Raw genomic sequence first — 19,600 nt, 5'->3', positions numbered from 1 at the left:
TGTGCAGGTTTGTGGTATTCAAGTTGTCTTTTCTTATTTTTTTTTTAATTCTTAGCCGTGACTGCTGCTTTTGCCAAGTTGTTACATTGTATACTGCACTATGCCTACTAATACCGAGCTTGCTAAGCGAATAGACGCGCTCGAAAGTCTGTTCGATGGTAGGCTTGAACGTGTGGTTGCAGACCTTGTTTCTAAGTGTTCTAACAAGCTACATGAACTCGGCCTTGATCAATGCGCAACTCTGGCGGAAAGTGTTCAGCACTTAAGTGATGTTTTTGATGACATGAGGGTGAGGCAGGACGAGCTGGTGACTGCGAACCGCGCACTCTCCGCAAAAAATGAGGCGTTGGAAAAAAAAGTTGCTGATCTAGAACAGTATTCTCGACTGAATAATGTTGAGATAAAGGGTGTTCCGGTCACGCAAAATGAAGATTGCCTTGCAATCGTGAAAACCATTGGCAATGCCATCGGCTGCTCTGTTTCTCCCTCTGACTTGGACGTTGTCCATCGTGTGGCCACAAAGTCTAAGGAGAAGAACATTATCGCTCGCTTTTGTTGCCGCGAGAAGAAAGGCGAGTTTGTTCGTAGGGCTCGCAAAGCCCGTCTACGTACTGGCCAAATTGGCTTTTCTGGTTCCACTGATGCTGCTGTGTTCGTTAATGATCACCTTACTGTCGAGAACAAACGCTTGTTTTCTAAGGCACTAGCTCTTAAGAAGGAGAAGAGCTGGCAGTTTTTATGGACGGACAACTGCCAGATTAAGGCTCGTCAGACTAGCAGCAGCAAAGTGTTCATCTTAAAGTCTGAGAACGACCTTCGGGTTTTCAACTAAGTCGCGTGTTATCGATTCTAGGGACAATTCTCTCTCTCTCTCTCTTTTTCTAATTTTTTTTTTTTTGTCCTTGACGAGTACTTGTCAATCATGTCCTTTTCTGCTGAAGAATTTATTTCGTTTCTATCTGACAATCAACGCTCTCTAGTTCATTTCAATGCACGTAGCTTGCGAAGGAATCACGACAACATTAATAGTTTCATTCACTCTACCAGACACTCTTTTTCATTTATATGTATATCAGAAACCTGGCTTTCCGATGTGGATGCTAATCTATATGGTTTTACGTCGTACAAATCTGAATACTGTCATCGTGCATCTGACAACTATGGTGGCTCAGCCATTTTCATTTCTTCTGGCATTAATTATATTCGCAGATTGGACCTTCATATTACCATCCCCTATTGCGAATCAGTTTGGATAGAAATTGAACAGCCACAGGTTACTCATAATCAAAAAAATTTAATACTCGCTTGCATCTATCGCTCACCTTCCTCCTCATTTATCCAGTTCTTATCGGCTCTTGAGACTGTCCTGAACACTCTGTCAATGGAGAACAAAAATGTATTGTTGGTAGGCGATATCAACATTAACCTATTAGATTCTCATTCAAGAACTACAAGTGCCTATAATGATTGCCTTCTAGGGTACGGGTTAACGTGCCTCATCGATTCGTACACTAGATCCAACCCACGTGGCTCTAACACTCTTTTGGATCATGCTTTTTGTAACTTTAATCCTAGAGTGTCCGGGGTGGTTGATGTCGATATTACCGATCATTATCCCATCTTCATCACATTTGATAGCCCTATAACTCAAATCAACACAATTTTTACTGCACTGCGATTTGACAAAGACAATTTCATCAGTGCAATTTCAAACTGTGACTGGTCCAAAGTTAGCTCGCAAGCTGATCCACAATCAGCGGTTGATACATTTTCTTCTTTATTCTCAGAAGCTGTTTCTTCTAGTACTCACACTATTGCTTATAACAAGAAATACCAAGAGCCTCAAAGCCCTTGGATGACATCTGCCTTATTAACCAGTCTCAGAAAGAAGGATAACCTCTATAGGAAAGTTAAGAGACAACCCTTTAATATCGCCTTGGCACTTCGCTATAAAAGTTACTGTAATACTCTTAACTCTTTGCTAAAACTTGCCAAGAAACGCTATTATAATGAGGAATTTATAAAGAACAAAAATAATCATAAAAAACAGTGGAAACTGCTCAATGAATTCTTGAATTCGCCTACAATTAACTCGCCCATAACGAAAATCATTCACCATAACGCTACTTATTGTCACTCTGACGACATTGCTAATGCGTTTTCTGAGTATTTTTGTTCGTCATCCAATTCCTCAAAAAATGTTCCTTCACCTAGTTTGCCGCGCTTACCTCACTCATTTTTTCTCTTTCCCTCTTCCTCTGACGAAATAGTATCAGCTATTCGTAATCTTAAAAATACTTCTCCCGGTCTGGATAACATTTGTGCACACCATTTAAAGATGGTGGCTCATATAATTTCTCAGCCCTTAACCCATATAATCAATCTCATTTTTTCTAAAGGTTCTTTTCCTGACTCATTAAAGCGTGCAAAAATTATACCAATTTTCAAGAAAGGCGATAAAGATGATATTAAAAATTATAGGCCTATCTCTATTCTTCCATCATTAAGTAAACTAATTGAACAACTGTTTGTAAAGCGTCTTAGTTCTTACCTTTCGAAATTTAATGTTATAAAACCTTCCCAGTTTGGTTTTCGTCATGGAAGCTCCACTAACCTTGCTCTGCTTTCTTTGACAGACTTCATCAAACATTCCATTGATACTGGTAACTTCTCGGGTTCAGTCTTTTTGGATTTAACTAAAGCCTTTGACACGCTCAATCACTCCATTCTTTTCAATAAGTTAGATTCTTATGGTATTACTGGACCAGCTTTAAATTTTCTGAAAAGTTACCTGTTTAACCGAAAAAATGTGGTCTTTACAGGTGGCTCTTACTCTAACATTAAGATTACCAATCAAGGTGTTCCGCAGGGGTCCATTCTTGGCCCCCTCCTATTCATTATTTATATTAATGATCTCCCTGACGTCATTTGCTCTGCACATTGTGTTTTGTACGCTGACGACACCACAGTATCATGTAAGGCCAAAACAGTTCCATCTTTAATATCAAAACTAAACTCTGTACTCAGCGATGTAGTTTTATGGTGCATCAACAATGATCTAACGATAAACCCCTCTAAAACTCAGTTCATGGTTTTCAGGTCTGCTCATAAACATTTGTTAACATCTGCTGCTATAACTATGGGTCCTAATACTATCCATGCTTGTGATACTGTTTCTTTTCTCGGTGTACGTTTAGACATAACCCTTAATTTTGGTCTACACTTATTAGACATAAAGAAAAAGACTGCTTTTGGTATTCGTGCATTGATTAAAGCTAGGCCATATTTTTCCACTAATGCATTACTATCGCTCTACTTCTCATTTATTCATAGTCATTTTAACTATGGCATAATTACCTGGGCCAACACCTATCACTCGTACATCTCATCTGTACAACATATACAGAACCAAGCAATCCGCATTATCACTTTCAGCCCTCGTCGTTCGAACGCTATTTTTTGCTTAGACAATACAATATTCTGTGTATTGGTAGGTTATTTGAATTTCATTGTACTTGTTTGTTCTTTAATATAATTCACCGTCGGCTACCCTTCGACCTCATCAACTGTGACTTATTGATAAACACTAACCGCACTCGCTTCGCATTGGAGCGAAATTTATTACTACCCCGAGTTTGCACTAATTACGGCATAAAGTCTTTGTCATTCACAGCTATTTCATTATGGAACTCTATTCCACCAAATATAAAGTCTCTATCCAACTTGTATACATTCAAAAAAACTTTGAAATTATATCTTCTATCACTATAAATTATTCTATGTTGTCCTTTTTGCATTTTGACTTAGCGATTGTATTTGTTGAAGTTGTGATTATTACTATGTTTTATCGCTTCGTTATTTTTCTATAGTTGCTTTATAGCATTGTTTTGTTAATATTACATTGTCTTGCCATTTGCCTTTGCACTTGTTTACATGCTTTCTTCATCGTGGGTCCCCCTACAGTCTTCGGACTATGGGACCCTAGTCTGTAAAACGTCTTCTTCATTTTATGTATCGCCAGTCTGTTAATAATAATAAACTTCAAACTTCAAACTTCAAAACCGCATTAAACAATGTCACTTAGTGAGATGCAGTGTCTTTCACCTTTACAAGTTGGGAACTGCGATATCTAATGTGAAAGCGCTTGAAACCGTCGTAATGTTCCAGAAAGCAATGTAAAGTAGCGAGTAAAACGTTTTCTAACGATAGAAGTGCGAAGGTTATGTTAGGTTGAGTTATGTTAGTTTAAGCTAGGTAGCGTCGTGAAACCACCAAAACCGACGTCATCTAACGAGATAGTGTTGTTTTATTGCGAGTATTAAACTGCGATAGGTGAAATGTTGTGAATGCACACAAAACGGCATGAACAAGCCAAATACTGCGTGTTGTACCGTTACAAGTGCGAAACTGCTATGTTGTGACATTCTCGTTAAAGCGCATGCAAGCATCGTGAAACCTTAAAGAACAATGTCATTTAGCGAGATACAGCGTTCTGTACTGCAATAAGTTGGTGCACAACGTTGAGGTTATGCAAATATCGTAATTGTGAACGAAACAGTGTAATAGAGCGTTTTTCAATACAAGTACGAATGTTAGGTTAGGTTAAGATATGAACCGTCGTAAAACCGCATTAAACAATGTCACTTAGTGAGATGCAGTGTTTTTCACCATTACAAGTCGGGAACTGCGATATCTAATGTGAAAGCGCTTGCAAACGTCGTTAGGTTAGGTTAGGTTAGGTTAGGTTAGGTTACGTTAGGTTACGTTAGGTTAGGTTTGGTTAGGTTAGGTTAGGTTAGGTTACGTTAGGTTTTGTTAGGTTAGGTTAGGTTAGGTTAGGTTAGATTAGGTTAGGTTGGGTTGAGTTGGGTTAGGTTAGGTTAGGTTAGGTTAGGTTGGGTTAGGTTAGGTTAGGTTAGGTTAGGTTACGTTAGGTTAGGTTAGGTTACGTTAGGTTAGGTTAGGTTAGGTTACGTTAGGTTAGGTTAGGTTAGGTAAGGATAATTTGGTTAGGTTAGGTAAGGTTAGGTTAGGTTAGGTTGGGTTGGGTGTTGTTGGGTTGGGTTGGGTTAGGTTGGGTTAGGTTAGGTTAGGTTACGTTAGGTTAGGTTAGGTTAGGTTAGGTTACGTTAGGTTATGTTAGGTTAGGTTAGGTTACGTTAGGTTAGGTTAGGTCAGGTAAAGTTAGGTTACGTTAGAATAGGTTAGGTTAGGTTAGGTTACGTTAGGTTAGGTTAAGTTAGGTTAGGTTAGGTTTGGTTAGGTTTGGTTAGGTTAGTTTAGGTTAGGTTAGGTTAGGTTAGGTTGGGTTGGGTTGGGTTAGGTTAGGTTAGGTTAGGTTTGGTAAGGTTAGGTTAGGTTAGGTTACGTTAGGTTAAGGTATGAACCGTCGTAAAACCGCATTAAACAATGTCACTTAGTGAGATGCAGTGTTTTTCACCTTTACAAGTTGGGAACTGTGATATCTAATGTGAAAGCGCTTGAAACCGTCGTAATGTTGTAGAAAGCAATGTAAAGTAGCGAGTAAAACGTTTTCTAACGATAGAAGTGCGAAGGTTATGTTAGGTTGAGTTATGTTAGTTTAAGCTAGGTAGCGTCGTGAAACTACCAAAAACAACGTCATCTAACGAGATAGTGTTGTTTTATTGCGAGTACGAAACTGCGATAGGTGAAATGTTGTGAAAGCACACAAAACGGCATGAACAAGCCAAATACTGCGTGTTGTACCGTTACAAGTTCGAAACTGCTATGTTGTGATATTCTCGTTAAAGCGCATGCAAGCATCGTGAAACCTTAAAGAACGATGTCATTTAGCGAGATACAGCGTTCTGTACTGCAATAAGTAGGTGAAAAACTGTGAGGTTTTGCAAATATCCTAATTGTGAACGAAACAGTGTAATAGAGCGTTTTTTAATGCAAGTGCGAATGTTAGGTTAGGTTAAGATATGAACCGTCGTAAAACCGCATTAAACAATGTCACTTAGTGAGATGCAGTGTTTTTCACCATTACAAGTCGGGAACTGCGATATCTAATGTGCAAGCGCTTGCAAACGTCGTTAGGTTAGGTTAGGTTAGGTTACGTTAGGTTAGGTTAGGTTAGGTTTGGTTAGGTTAGGTTAGGTTAGGTTAGGTTAGGGATGTTAGGTAAGGTTTGGTTAGGTTAGGTTAGGTTAGGTTGGGTTAGGTAAGGTTAGGTTAGGTTAAGATATGAACCGCGCTAAAACCGCATTAAACAATGTCACTTAGTGAGATGCTGTGTTTTTCACCATTACAAGTCGGGAACTGCGATATCTAATGTGAAAGCGCATGAAACCGTCGTAATCTTGTAGAAAACATTGTAAAGTAGCGAATAAAACGTTTTCTAACGATAGAAGTGCGAAGGTTCGGTTAGTTTGAGCTAGGTAGCGTCGCGAAGCCACCAAAAACGATGTCATCTAACGAGATAGTGTTGTTTTATTGCGAGTACGAAACTGCGATAGGTGAAATATTGGGAAAGCACACAAAATGGCATGAACTAGCCAGATACTGCGTCTTGTGCCGTTACAAGTGCGAAACTGCTTTATTGTGATATTCTCGTTAAAGCGCATGCAAGTATCGTGAAACCTTAAAGAACGATGTCATTTAGCGAGATACAGCGCTCTGTACTTTAATAAGTTTGTGAGAAACTGTGAGGTCAAGCAAATATCGTAATTGTGAACGAAACAGTGTAATAGAGCGTTTTTCAATACAAGTACGAATGTTAGGTTAGGTTAAGATATGAACCGTCGTAAAACCGCATTAAACAATGTCACTTAGTGAGATGCAGTGTTTTTCACCATTACAAGTCGGGAACTGCGATATCTAATGTGAAAGCGCTTGCAAACGTCGTTAGGTTAGGTTAGGTTAGGTTACGTTAGGTTAGGTTTGGTTAGGTTAGGTTAGGTTAGGTTAGGTTATGTTAGGTTAGGTTGGGTTAGGTTAGGTTAGGTTACGTTAGGTTAAGGTATGAACCGTCGTAAAACCGCATTAAACAATGTCACTTAGTGAGATGCAGTGTTTTTCACCTTTACAAGTTGGGAACTGCGATATCTAATGTGAAAGCGCTTGAAACCGTCGTAATGTTGTAGAAAGCAATGTAAAGTAGCGAGTAAAACGTTTTCTAACGATAGAAGTGCGAAGGTTATGTTAGGTTGAGTTATGTTAGTTTAAGCTACGTAGCGTCGTGAAACCACCAAAAACGACGTCATCTAACGAGATAGTGTTGTTTTATTGCGAGTATTAAACTGCGATAGGTGAAATGTTGTGAAAGCACACAAAACGGCATGAACAAGCCAAATACTGCGTGTTCTACCGTGACAAGTGCGAAACTGCTATATTGTGATATTCTCGGTAAAGCGCATGCAAGTATCGTGAAACCTAAATGAACGATGTCATTTAGCGAGATACAGCGTTCTGTACTGTAATAAGTTGGTGAGAAACTGTGAGGTCAAGCAAATATCGTAATTGTGAACAAAACAGTGTAATTGAGCGTCTTTAGATACAAGTGCGAATGTTAGGTTAGGTTGATATATCAACCGTCGTAAAACCGCATTAAACAATGTCACTTAGTGAGATGTAGTGTTTTTCAACATTACAAGTCGGGAACTACGATATCTAATGTGAAAGCGCATGAAACCGTCGTAATCTTGTAGAAAACATTGTAAAGTTGCGAGTAAAACGTTTTCTAACGATAGAAGTGCGAAGGTTAGCTTAGGTTAGGTTAGTTTAAGCTAGGTAGCGTCGTGAAACTACCAAAAACGACGTCATCTAACGAGATAGTGTTGTTTTATAGCGAGTATTAAACTGCGATAGGTGAAATGTTGTGAAAGCACACAAAACGGCATGAACAAGCCAAATACTGCGTGTTCTACCGTTACAAGTGCGAAACTGCTATATTGTGATATTCTCGTTAAAGCGCATGCAAGCATCGTGAAACCTTAAAGAACAATGTCATTTAGCGAGATACAGCGTTCTGTACTGCAATAAGTTGGTGAAAAACTGTGATGTTATGCAAATATCGTAATTGTGAACAAAACAGTGTAATAGAGCGTTTTTAGATACAAGTGCGAATGTTAGGTTAGGTTAAGATATGAACCGTCGTAAAACCGCATTAAACAATGTCAATTAGTGAGATGCAGTGTTTTTCACCATTAAAAGTGGGGAACTGCGATATCTAATGTGAAAGCGCTTGCAACCGTCGTTAGGTTAGGTTAGGTTAGGTTAGGTTTGGTTAGGTTAGGTTAGGTTAGGTTAGGTTAGATTAGGTTAGGTTGGGTTGAGTTGGGTTAGGTTAGGTTAGGTTAGGTTAGGTTAGGTTGGGTTAGGTTAGGTTAGGTTAGGTTAGGTTACGTTAGGTTAGGTTAGGTTAGGTTACGTTAGGTTAGGTTAGGTTAGGTTACGTTAGGTTAGGTTAGGTAAGGATAATTTGGTTAGGTTAGGTAAGGTTAGGTTAGGTTAGGTTGGGTTGGGTGTTGTTGGGTTGGGTGTTGTTGGGTTGGGTTGGGTTAGGTTGGGTTAGGTTAGGTTAGGTTACGTTAGGTTAGGTTAGGTTAGGTTACGTTAGGTTATGTTAGGTTAGGTTAGGTTACGTTAGGTTAGGTTAGGTCAGGTAAAGTTAGGTTACGTTAGAATAGGTTAGGTTAGGTTAGGTTACGTTAGGTTAGGTTAAGTTAGGTTAGGTTAGGTTTGGTTAGGTTTGGTTAGGTTAGTTTAGGTTAGGTTAGGTTAGGTTAGGTTGGGTTGGGTTGGGTTAGGTTAGGTTAGGTTAGGTTTGGTAAGGTTAGGTTAGGTTAGGTTACGTTAGGTCAAGGTATGAACCGTCGCAAAACCGCATTAAACAATGTCACTTAGTGAGATGCAGTGTTTTTCACCTTTACAAGTTGGGAACCGTGATATCTAATGTGAAAGCGCTTGAAACCGTCGTAATGTTGTAGAAAGCAATGTAAAGTAGCGAGTAAAACGTTTTCTAACGATAGAAGTGCGAAGGTTATGTTAGGTTGAGTTATGTTAGTTTAAGCTAGGTAGCGTCGTGAAACTACCAAAAACAACGTCATCTAACGAGATAGTGTTGTTTTATTGCGAGTACGAAACTGCGATAGGTGAAATGTTGTGAAAGCACACAAAACGGCATGAACAAGCCAAATACTGCGTGTTGTACCGTTACAAGTTCGAAACTGCTATGTTGTGATATTCTCGTTAAAGCGCATGCAAGCATCGTGAAACCTTAAAGAACGATGTCATTTAGCGAGATACAGCGTTCTGTACTGCAATAAGTAGGTGAAAAACTGTGAGGTTTTGCAAATATCCTAATTGTGAACGAAACAGTGTAATATAGCGTTTTTTAATGCAAGTGCGAATGTTAGGTTAGGTTAAGATATGAACCGTCGTAAAACCGCATTAAACAATGTCACTTAGTGAGATGCAGTGTTTTTCACCATTACAAGTCGGGAACTGCGATATCTAATGTGCAAGCGCTTGCAAACGTCGTTAGGTTAGGTTAGGTTAGGTTAGGTTACGTTAGGTTAGGTTAGGTTAGGTTTGGTTAGGTTAGGTTAGGTTAGGTTAGGTTAGGGATGTTAGGTAAGGTTTGGTTAGGTTAGGTTAGGTTGGGTTAGGTAAGGTTAGGTTAGGTTAAGATATGAACCGCGCTAAAACCGCATTAAACAATGTCACTTAGTGAGATGCTGTGTTTTTCACCATTACAAGTCGGGAACTGCGATATCTAATGTGAAAGCGCATGAAACCGTCGTAATCTTGTAGAAAACATTGTAAAGTAGCGAATAAAACGTTTTCTAACGATAGAAGTGCGAAGGTTCGGTTAGTTTGAGCTAGGTAGCGTCGCGAAGCCACCAAAAACGATGTCATCTAACGAGATAGTGTTGTTTTATTGCGAGTACGAAACTGCGATAGGTGAAATATTGGGAAAGCACACAAAATGGCATGAACTAGCCAGATACTGCGTCTTGTGCCGTTACACGTGCGAAACTGCTTTATTGTGATATTCTCGTTAAAGCGCATGCAAGTATCGTGAAACCTTAAAGAACGATGTCATTTAGCGAGATACAGCGCTCTGTACTTTAATAAGTTTGTGAGAAACTGTGAGGTCAAGCAAATATCGTAATTGTGAACGAAACAGTGTAATTGAGCGTATTTAGATACAAGTGCGAATGTTAGGTTAGGTTGAGATATCAACCGTCGTAAAACCGCATTAAACAATGTCACTTAGTGAGATGTAGTGTTTTTCAACATTACAAGTCGGGAACTACGATATCTAATGTGAAAGCGCATGAAACCGTCAAAATCTTGTAGAAAACATTGTAAAGTTGCGAGTAAAACGTTTTCTAACGATAGAAGTGCGAAGGTTAGCTTGAGTTATGTTAGTTTAAGCTATGTAGCGTCGTGAGACCACCAAAAAGGACGTCATCTAACGAGATAGTGTTGTTTTATTGCATGTACGAAACTGCAATAGGTGAAATGTTGTGAAAGTACACAAAACGGCTTGAACAAGCCAGATACTGCGTGTTGTACCGTTACAAGTGCGAAACTGCTATAATGTGATATTCTCGTTAAAGCGCATGCAAGCATCGTGAAACCTTAAAGAACGATGTCATTTAGCGAGATACAGCGTTCTGTACTGCAATAAGTTGGTGAAAAACTGTGAGGTTATGCAAATATCGTAATTGTGAACGAAACAGTGTAATAGAGCGTTTTTCAATACAAGTACGAATGTTAGGTTAGGTTAAGATATGAACCGTCGTAAAACCGCATTAAACAATGTCACTTAGTGAGATGCAGTGTTTTTCACCATTACAAGTCGGGAACTGCGATATCTAATGTGAAAGCGCTTGCAAACGTCGTTAGGTTAGGTTAGGTTAGGTTACGTTAGGTTAGGTTTGGTTAGGTTAGGTTAGGTTAGGTTAGGTTATGTTAGGTTAGGTTGGGTTAGGTTAGGTTAGGTTACGTTAGGTTAAGGTATGAACCGTCGTAAAACCGCATTAAACAATGTCACTTAGTGAGATGCAGTGTTTTTCACCTTTACAAGTTGGGAACTGCGATATCTAATGTGAAAGCGCTTGAAACCGTCGTAATGTTGTAGAAAGCAATGTAAAGTAGCGAGTAAAACGTTTTCTAACGATAGAAGTGCGAAGGTTATGTTAGGTTGAGTTATGTTAGTTTAAGCTACGTAGCGTCGTGAAACCACCAAAAACGACGTCATCTAACGAGATAGTGTTGTTTTATTGCGAGTATTAAACTGCGATAGGTGAAATGTTGTGAAAGCACACAAAACGGCATGAACAAGCCAAATACTGCGTGTTCTACCGTGACAAGTGCGAAACTGCTATATTGTGATATTCTCGGTAAAGCGCATGCAAGTATCGTGAAACCTAAATGAACGATGTCATTTAGCGAGATACAGCGTTCTGTACTGTAATAAGTTGGTGAGAAACTGTGAGGTCAAGCAAATATCGTAATTGTGAACAAAACAGTGTAATTGAGCGTCTTTAGATACAAGTGCGAATGTTAGGTTAGGTTGATATATCAACCGTCGTAAAACCGCATTAAACAATGTCACTTAGTGAGATGTAGTGTTTTTCAACATTACAAGTCGGGAACTACGATATCTAATGTGAAAGCGCATGAAACCGTCGTAATCTTGTAGAAAACATTGTAAAGTTGCGAGTAAAACGTTTTCTAACGATAGAAGTGCGAAGGTTAGCTTAGGTTAGGTTAGTTTAAGCTAGGTAGCGTCGTGAAACTACCAAAAACGACGTCATCTAACGAGATAGTGTTGTTTTATAGCGAGTATTAAACTGCGATAGGTGAAATGTTGTGAAAGCACACAAAACGGCATGAACAAGCCAAATACTGCGTGTTCTACCGTTACAAGTGCGAAACTGCTATATTGTGATATTCTCGTTAAAGCGCATGCAAGCATCGTGAAACCTTAAAGAACAATGTCATTTAGCGAGATACAGCGTTCTGTACTGCAATAAGTTGGTGAAAAACTGTGATGTTATGCAAATATCGTAATTGTGAACAAAACAGTGTAATAGAGCGTTTTTAGATACAAGTGCGAATGTTAGGTTAGGTTAAGATATGAACCGTCGTAAAACCGCATTAAACAATGTCAATTAGTGAGATGCAGTGTTTTTCACCATTAAAAGTGGGGAACTGCGATATCTAATGTGAAAGCGCTTGCAACCGTCGTTAGGTTAGGTTAGGTTAGGTTAGGTTTGGTTAGGTTAGGTTAGGTTAGGTTAGGTTAGGTTAGATTAGGTTAGGTTGGGTTGAGTTGGGTTAGGTTAGGTTAGGTTAGGTTAGGTTGGGTTAGGTTAGGTTAGGTTAGGTTAGGTTACGTTAGGTTAGGTTAGGTTACGTTAGGTTAGGTTAGGTTAGGTTACGTTAGGTTAGGTTAGGTAAGGATAATTTGGTTAGGTTAGGTAAGGTTAGGTTAGGTTAGGTTGGGTTGGGTGTTGTTGGGTTGGGTGTTGTTGGGTTGGGTTGGGTTAGGTTGGGTTAGGTTAGGTTAGGTTACGTTAGGTTAGGTTAGGTTAGGTTAGGTTACGTTAGGTTATGTTAGGTTAGGTTAGGTTACGTTAGGTTAGGTTAGGTCAGGTAAAGTTAGGTTACGTTAGAATAGGTTAGGTTAGGTTAGGTTACGTTAGGTTAGGTTAAGTTAGGTTAGGTTAGGTTTGGTTAGGTTTGGTTAGGTTAGTTTAGGTTAGGTTAGGTTAGGTTAGGTTGGGTTGGGTTGGGTTAGGTTAGGTTAGGTTAGGTTTGGTAAGGTTAGGTTAGGTTAGGTTACGTTAGGTCAAGGTATGAACCGTCGCAAAACCGCATTAAACAATGTCACTTAGTGAGATGCAGTGTTTTTCACCTTTACAAGTTGGGAACCGTGATATCTAATGTGAAAGCGCTTGAAACCGTCGTAATGTTGTAGAAAGCAATGTAAAGTAGCGAGTAAAACATTTTCTAACGATAGAAGTGCGAAGGTTATGTTAGGTTGAGTTATGTTAGTTTAAGCTAGGTAGCGTCGTGAAACTACCAAAAACAACGTCATCTAACGAGATAGTGTTGTTTTATTGCGAGTACGAAACTGCGATAGGTGAAATGTTGTGAAAGCACACAAAACGGCATGAACAAGCCAAATACTGCGTGTTGTACCGTTACAAGTTCGAAACTGCTATGTTGTGATATTCTCGTTAAAGCGCATGCAAGCATCGTGAAACCTTAAAGAACGATGTCATTTAGCGAGATACAGCGTTCTGTACTGCAATAAGTAGGTGAAAAACTGTGAGGTTTTGCAAATATCCTAATTGTGAACGAAACAGTGTAATATAGCGTTTTTTAATGCAAGTGCGAATGTTAGGTTAGGTTAAGATATGAACCGTCGTAAAACCGCATTAAACAATGTCACTTAGTGAGATGCAGTGTTTTTCACCATTACAAGTCGGGAACTGCGATATCTAATGTGCAAGCGCTTGCAAACGTCGTTAGGTTAGGTTAGGTTAGGTTAGGTTACGTTAGGTTAGGTTAGGTTAGGTTTGGTTAGGTTAGGTTAGGTTAGGTTAGGTTAGGGATGTTAGGTAAGGTTTGGTTAGGTTAGGTTAGGTTAGGTTGGGTTAGGTAAGGTTAGGTTAGGTTAAGATATGAACCGCGCTAAAACCGCATTAAACAATGTCACTTAGTGAGATGCTGTGTTTTTCACCATTACAAGTCGGGAACTGCGATATCTAATGTGAAAGCCCATGAAACCGTCGTAATCTTGTAGAAAACATTGTAAAGTAGCGAATAAAACGTTTTCTAACGATAGAAGTGCGAAGGTTCGGTTAGTTTGAGCTAGGTAGCGTCGCGAAGCCACCAAAAACGATGTCATCTAACGAGATAGTGTTGTTTTATTGCGAGTACGAAACTGCGATAGGTGAAATATTGGGAAAGCACACAAAATGGCATGAACTAGCCAGATACTGCGTCTTGTGCCGTTACACGTGCGAAACTGCTTTATTGTGATATTCTCGTTAAAGCGCATGCAAGTATCGTGAAACCTTAAAGAACGATGTCATTTAGCGAGATACAGCGCTCTGTACTTTAATAAGTTTGTGAGAAACTGTGAGGTCAAGCAAATATCGTAATTGTGAACGAAACAGTGTAATTGAGCGTATTTAGATACAAGTGCGAATGTTAGGTTAGGTTGAGATATCAACCGTCGTAAAACCGCATTAAACAATGTCACTTAGTGAGATGTAGTGTTTTTCAACATTACAAGTCGGGAACTACGATATCTAATGTGAAAGCGCATGAAACCGTCAAAATCTTGTAGAAAACATTGTAAAGTTGCGAGTAAAACGTTTTCTAACGATAGAAGTGCGAAGGTTAGCTTGAGTTATGTTAGTTTAAGCTATGTAGCGTCGTGAGACCACCAAAAAGAACGTCATCTAACGAGATAGTGTTGTTTTATTGCATGTACGAAACTGCAATAGGTGAAATGTTGTGAAAGTACACAAAACGGCTTGAACAAGCCAGATACTGCGTGTTGTACCGTTACAAGTGCGAAACTGCTATAATGTGATATTCTCGTTAAAGCGCATGCAAGCATCGTGAAACCTTAAAGAACGATGTCATTTAGCGAGATACAGCGTTCTGTACTGCAATAAGTTGGTGAAAAACTGTGAGGTTATGCAAATATCGTAATTGTGAACGAAACAGTGTAATAGAGCGTTTTTCAATACAAGTACGAATGTTAGGTTAGGTTAAGATATGAACCGTCGTAAAACCGCATTAAACAATGTCACTTAGTGAGATGCAGTGTTTTTCACCATTACAAGTCGGGAACTGCGATATCTAATGTGAAAGCGCTTGCAAACGTCGTTAGGTTAGGTTAGGTTAGGTTACGTTAGGTTAGGTTTGGTTAGGTTAGGTTAGGTTAGGTTAGGTTATGTTAGGTTAGGTTGGGTTAGGTTAGGTTAGGTTACGTTAGGTTAAGGTATGAACCGTCGTAAAACCGCATTAAACAATGTCACTTAGTGAGATGCAGTGTTTTTCACCTTTACAAGTTGGGAACTGCGATATCTAATGTGAAAGCGCTTGAAACCGTCGTAATGTTGTAGAAAGCAATGTAAAGTAGCGAGTAAAACGTTTTCTAACGATAGAAGTGCGAAGGTTATGTTAGGTTGAGTTATGTTAGTTTAAGCTACGTAGCGTCGTGAAACCACCAAAAACGACGTCATCTAACGAGATAGTGTTGTTTTATTGCGAGTATTAAACTGCGATAGGTGAAATGTTGTGAAAGCACACAAAACGGCATGAACAAGCCAAATACTGCGTGTTCTACCGTGACAAGTGCGAAACTGCTATATTGTGATATTCTCAGTAAAGCGCATGCAAGTATCGTGAAACCTAAATGAACGATGTCATTTAGCGAGATACAGCGTTCTGTACTGTAATAAGTTGGTGAGAAACTGTGAGGTCAAGCAAATATCGTAATTGTGAACAAAACAGTGTAATTGAGCGTCTTTAGATACAAGTGCGAATGTTAGGTTAGGTTGATATATCAACCGTCGTAAAACCGCATTAAACAATGTCACTTAGTGAGATGTAGTGTTTTTCAACATTACAAGTCGGGAACTACGATATCTAATGTGAAAGCGCATGAAACCGTCGTAATCTTGTAGAAAACATTGTAAAGTTGCGAGTAAAACGTTTTCTAACGATAGAAGTGCGAAGGTTAGCTTAGGTTAGGTTAGTTTAAGCTAGGTAGCGTCGTGAAACTACCAAAAACGACGTCATCTAACGAGATAGTGTTGTTTTATAGCGAGTATTAAACTGCGATAGGTGAAATGTTGTGAAAGCACACAAAACGGCATGAACAAGCCAAATACTGCGTGTTCTACCGTTACAAGTGCGAAACTGCTATATTGTGATATTCTCGTTAAAGCGCATGCAAGCATCGTGAAACCTTAAAGAACAATGTCATTTAGCGAGATACAGCGTTCTGTACTGCAATAAGTTGGTGAAAAACTGTGATGTTATGCAAATATCGTAATTGTGAACAAAACAGTGTAATAGAGCGTTTTTAGATACAAGTGCGAATGTTAGGTTAGGTTAAGATATGAACCGTCGTAAAACCGCATTAAACAATGTCAATTAGTGAGATGCAGTGTTTTTCACCATTAAAAGTGGGGAACTGCGATATCTAATGTGAAAGCGCTTGCAACCGTCGTTAGGTTAGGTTAGGTTAGGTTAGGTTTGGTTAGGTTAGGTTAGGTTAGGTTAGGTTAGATTAGGTTAGGTTGGGTTGAGTTGGGTTAGGTTAGGTTAGGTTAGGTTAGGTTGGGTTAGGTTAGGTTAGGTTAGGTTAGGTTACGTTAGGTTAGGTTAGGTTACGTTAGGTTAGGTTAGGTTAGGTTACGTTAGGTTAGGTTAGGTAAGGATAATTTGGTTAGGTTAGGTAAGGTTAGGTTAGGTTAGGTTGGGTTGGGTGTTGTTGGGTTGGGTGTTGTTGGGTTGGGTTGGGTTAGGTTGGGTTAGGTTAGGTTAGGTTACGTTAGGTTAGGTTAGGTTAGGTTAGGTTACGTTAGGTTATGTTAGGTTAGGTTAGGTTACGTTAGGTTAGGTTAGGTCAGGTAAAGTTAGGTTACGTTAGAATAGGTTAGGTTAGGTTAGGTTACGTTAGGTTAGGTTAAGTTAGGTTAGGTTAGGTTTGGTTAGGTTTGGTTAGGTTAGTTTAGGTTAGGTTAGGTTAGGTTAGGTTGGGTTGGGTTGGGTTAGGTTAGGTTAGGTTAGGTTTGGTAAGGTTAGGTTAGGTTAGGTTACGTTAGGTCAAGGTATGAACCGTCGCAAAACCGCATTAAACAATGTCACTTAGTGAGATGCAGTGTTTTTCACCTTTACAAGTTGGGAACCGTGATATCTAATGTGAAAGCGCTTGAAACCGTCGTAATGTTGTAGAAAGCAATGTAAAGTAGCGAGTAAAACGTTTTCTAACGATAGAAGTGCGAAGGTTATGTTAGGTTGAGTTATGTTAGTTTAAGCTAGGTAGCGTCGTGAAACTACCAAAAACAACGTCATCTAACGAGATAGTGTTGTTTTATTGCGAGTACGAAACTGCGATAGGTGAAATGTTGTGAAAGCACACAAAACGGCATGAACAAGCCAAATACTGCGTGTTGTACCGTTACAAGTTCGAAACTGCTATGTTGTGATATTCTCGTTAAAGCGCATGCAAGCATCGTGAAACCTTAAAGAACGATGTCATTTAGCGAGATACAGCGTTCTGTACTGCAATAAGTAGGTGAAAAACTGTGAGGTTTTGCAAATATCCTAATTGTGAACGAAACAGTGTAATATAGCGTTTTTTAATGCAAGTGCGAATGTTAGGTTAGGTTAAGATATGAACCGTCGTAAAACCGCATTAAACAATGTCACTTAGTGAGATGCAGTGTTTTTCACCATTACAAGTCGGGAACTGCGATATCTAATGTGCAAGCGCTTGCAAACGTCGTTAGGTTAGGTTAGGTTAGGTTAGGTTACGTTAGGTTAGGTTAGGTTAGGTTTGGTTAGGTTAGGTTAGGTTAGGTTAGGTTAGGGATGTTAGGTAAGGTTTGGTTAGGTTAGGTTAGGTTAGGTTGGGTTAGGTAAGGTTAGGTTAGGTTAAGATATGAACCGCGCTAAAACCGCATTAAACAATGTCACTTAGTGAGATGCTGTGTTTTTCACCATTACAAGTCGGGAACTGCGATATCTAATGTGAAAGCGCATGAAACCGTCGTAATCTTGTAGAAAACATTGTAAAGTAGCGAATAAAACGTTTTCTAACGATAGAAGTGCGAAGGTTCGGTTAGTTTGAGCTAGGTAGCGTCGCGAAGCCACCAAAAACGATGTCATCTAACGAGATAGTGTTGTTTTATTGCGAGTACGAAACTGCGATAGGTGAAATATTGGGAAAGCACACAAAATGGCATGAACTAGCCAGATACTGCGTCTTGTGCCGTTACACGTGCGAAACTGCTTTATTGTGATATTCTCGTTAAAGCGCATGCAAGTATCGTGAAACCTTAAAGAACGATGTCATTTAGCGAGATACAGCGCTCTGTACTTTAATAAGTTTGTGAGAAACTGTGAGGTCAAGCAAATATCGTAATTGTGAACGAAACAGTGTAATTGAGCGTATTTAGATACAAGTGCGAATGTTAGGTTAGGTTGAGATATCAACCGTCGTAAAACCGCATTAAACAATGTCACTTAGTGAGATGTAGTGTTTTTCAACATTACAAGTCGGGAACTACGATATCTAATGTGAAAGCGCATGAAACCGTCAAAATCTTGTAGAAAACATTGTAAAGTTGCGAGTAAAACGTTTTCTAACGATAGAAGTGCGAAGGTTAGCTTGAGTTATGTTAGTTTAAGCTATGTAGCGTCGTGAGACCACCAAAAAGAACGTCATCTAACGAGATAGTGTTGTTTTATTGCATGTACGAAACTGCAATAGGTGAAATGTTGTGAAAGTACACAAAACGGCTTGAACAAGCCAGATACTGCGTGTTGTACCGTTACAAGTGCGAAACTGCTATAATGTGATATTCTCGTTAAAGCGCATGCAAGCATCGTGAAACCTTAAAGAACGATGTCATTTAGCGAGATACAGCGTTCTGTACTGCAATAAGTTGGTGAAAAACTGTGAGGTTATGCAAATATCGTAATTGTGAACGAAACAGTGTAATAGAGCGTTTTTCAATACAAGTACGAATGTTAGGTTAGGTTAAGATATGAACCGTCGTAAAACCGCATTAAACAATGTCACTTAGTGAGATGCAGTGTTTTTCACCATTACAAGTCGGGAACTGCGATATCTAATGTGAAAGCGCTTGCAAACGTCGTTAGGTTAGGTTAGGTTAGGTTACGTTAGGTTAGGTTTGGTTAGGTTAGGTTAGGTTAGGTTAGGTTATGTTAGGTTAGGTTGGGTTAGGTTAGGTTAGGTTACGTTAGGTTAAGGTATGAACCGTCGTAAAACCGCATTAAACAATGTCACTTAGTGAGATGCAGTGTTTTTCACCTTTACAAGTTGGGAACTGCGATATCTAATGTGAAAGCGCTTGAAACCGTCGTAATGTTGTAGAAAGCAATGTAAAGTAGCGAGTAAAACGTTTTCTAACGATAGAAGTGCGAAGGTTATGTTAGGTTGAGTTATGTTAGTTTAAGCTACGTAGCGTCGTGAAACCACCAAAAACGACGTCATCTAACGAGATAGTGTTGTTTTATTGCGAGTATTAAACTGCGATAGGTGAAATGTTGTGAAAGCACACAAAACGGCATGAACAAGCCAAATACTGCGTGTTCTACCGTGACAAGTGCGAAACTGCTATATTGTGATATTCTCGGTAAAGCGCATGCAAGTATCGTGAAACCTAAATGAACGATGTCATTTAGCGAGATACAGCGTTCTGTACTGTAATAAGTTGGTGAGAAACTGTGAGGTCAAGCAAATATCGTAATTGTGAACAAAACAGTGTAATTGAGCGTCTTTAGATACAAGTGCGAATGTTAGGTTAGGTTGATATATCAACCGTCGTAAAACCGCATTAAA

The 19,600-nt window shown here is 39.3% G+C and overlaps 1 protein-coding gene across 1 annotated transcript; it reads left to right on the top strand.

Moving 5' to 3' along the window:
* The first annotated feature begins 283 nt into the window (after positions 1-283).
* Positions 284-832, top strand: LOC142786757 (uncharacterized). Its single transcript, XM_075884390.1, has one exon. The coding sequence runs from the start codon at positions 284-286 to the stop codon at positions 830-832; it is 549 nt and encodes a 182-aa protein (XP_075740505.1).
* Positions 833-19,600: the final 18,768 nt, after the last annotated feature.

The sequence above is a fragment of the Rhipicephalus microplus genome, unplaced genomic scaffold (genome assembly GCF_043290135.1).
Source record: "Rhipicephalus microplus isolate Deutch F79 unplaced genomic scaffold, USDA_Rmic scaffold_31, whole genome shotgun sequence".
Classification (NCBI taxonomy): domain Eukaryota; kingdom Metazoa; phylum Arthropoda; class Arachnida; order Ixodida; family Ixodidae; genus Rhipicephalus; species Rhipicephalus microplus.
This window is presented reverse-complemented; position numbering and strand designations above follow the sequence as displayed.

Coding starts and splice junctions, on each gene's coding strand:
- LOC142786757 (XM_075884390.1), top strand. CDS start 284: ATGAGGGTGAGGCAGGACGAGCTGGTGACTGCGAACCGCGCACTCTCC.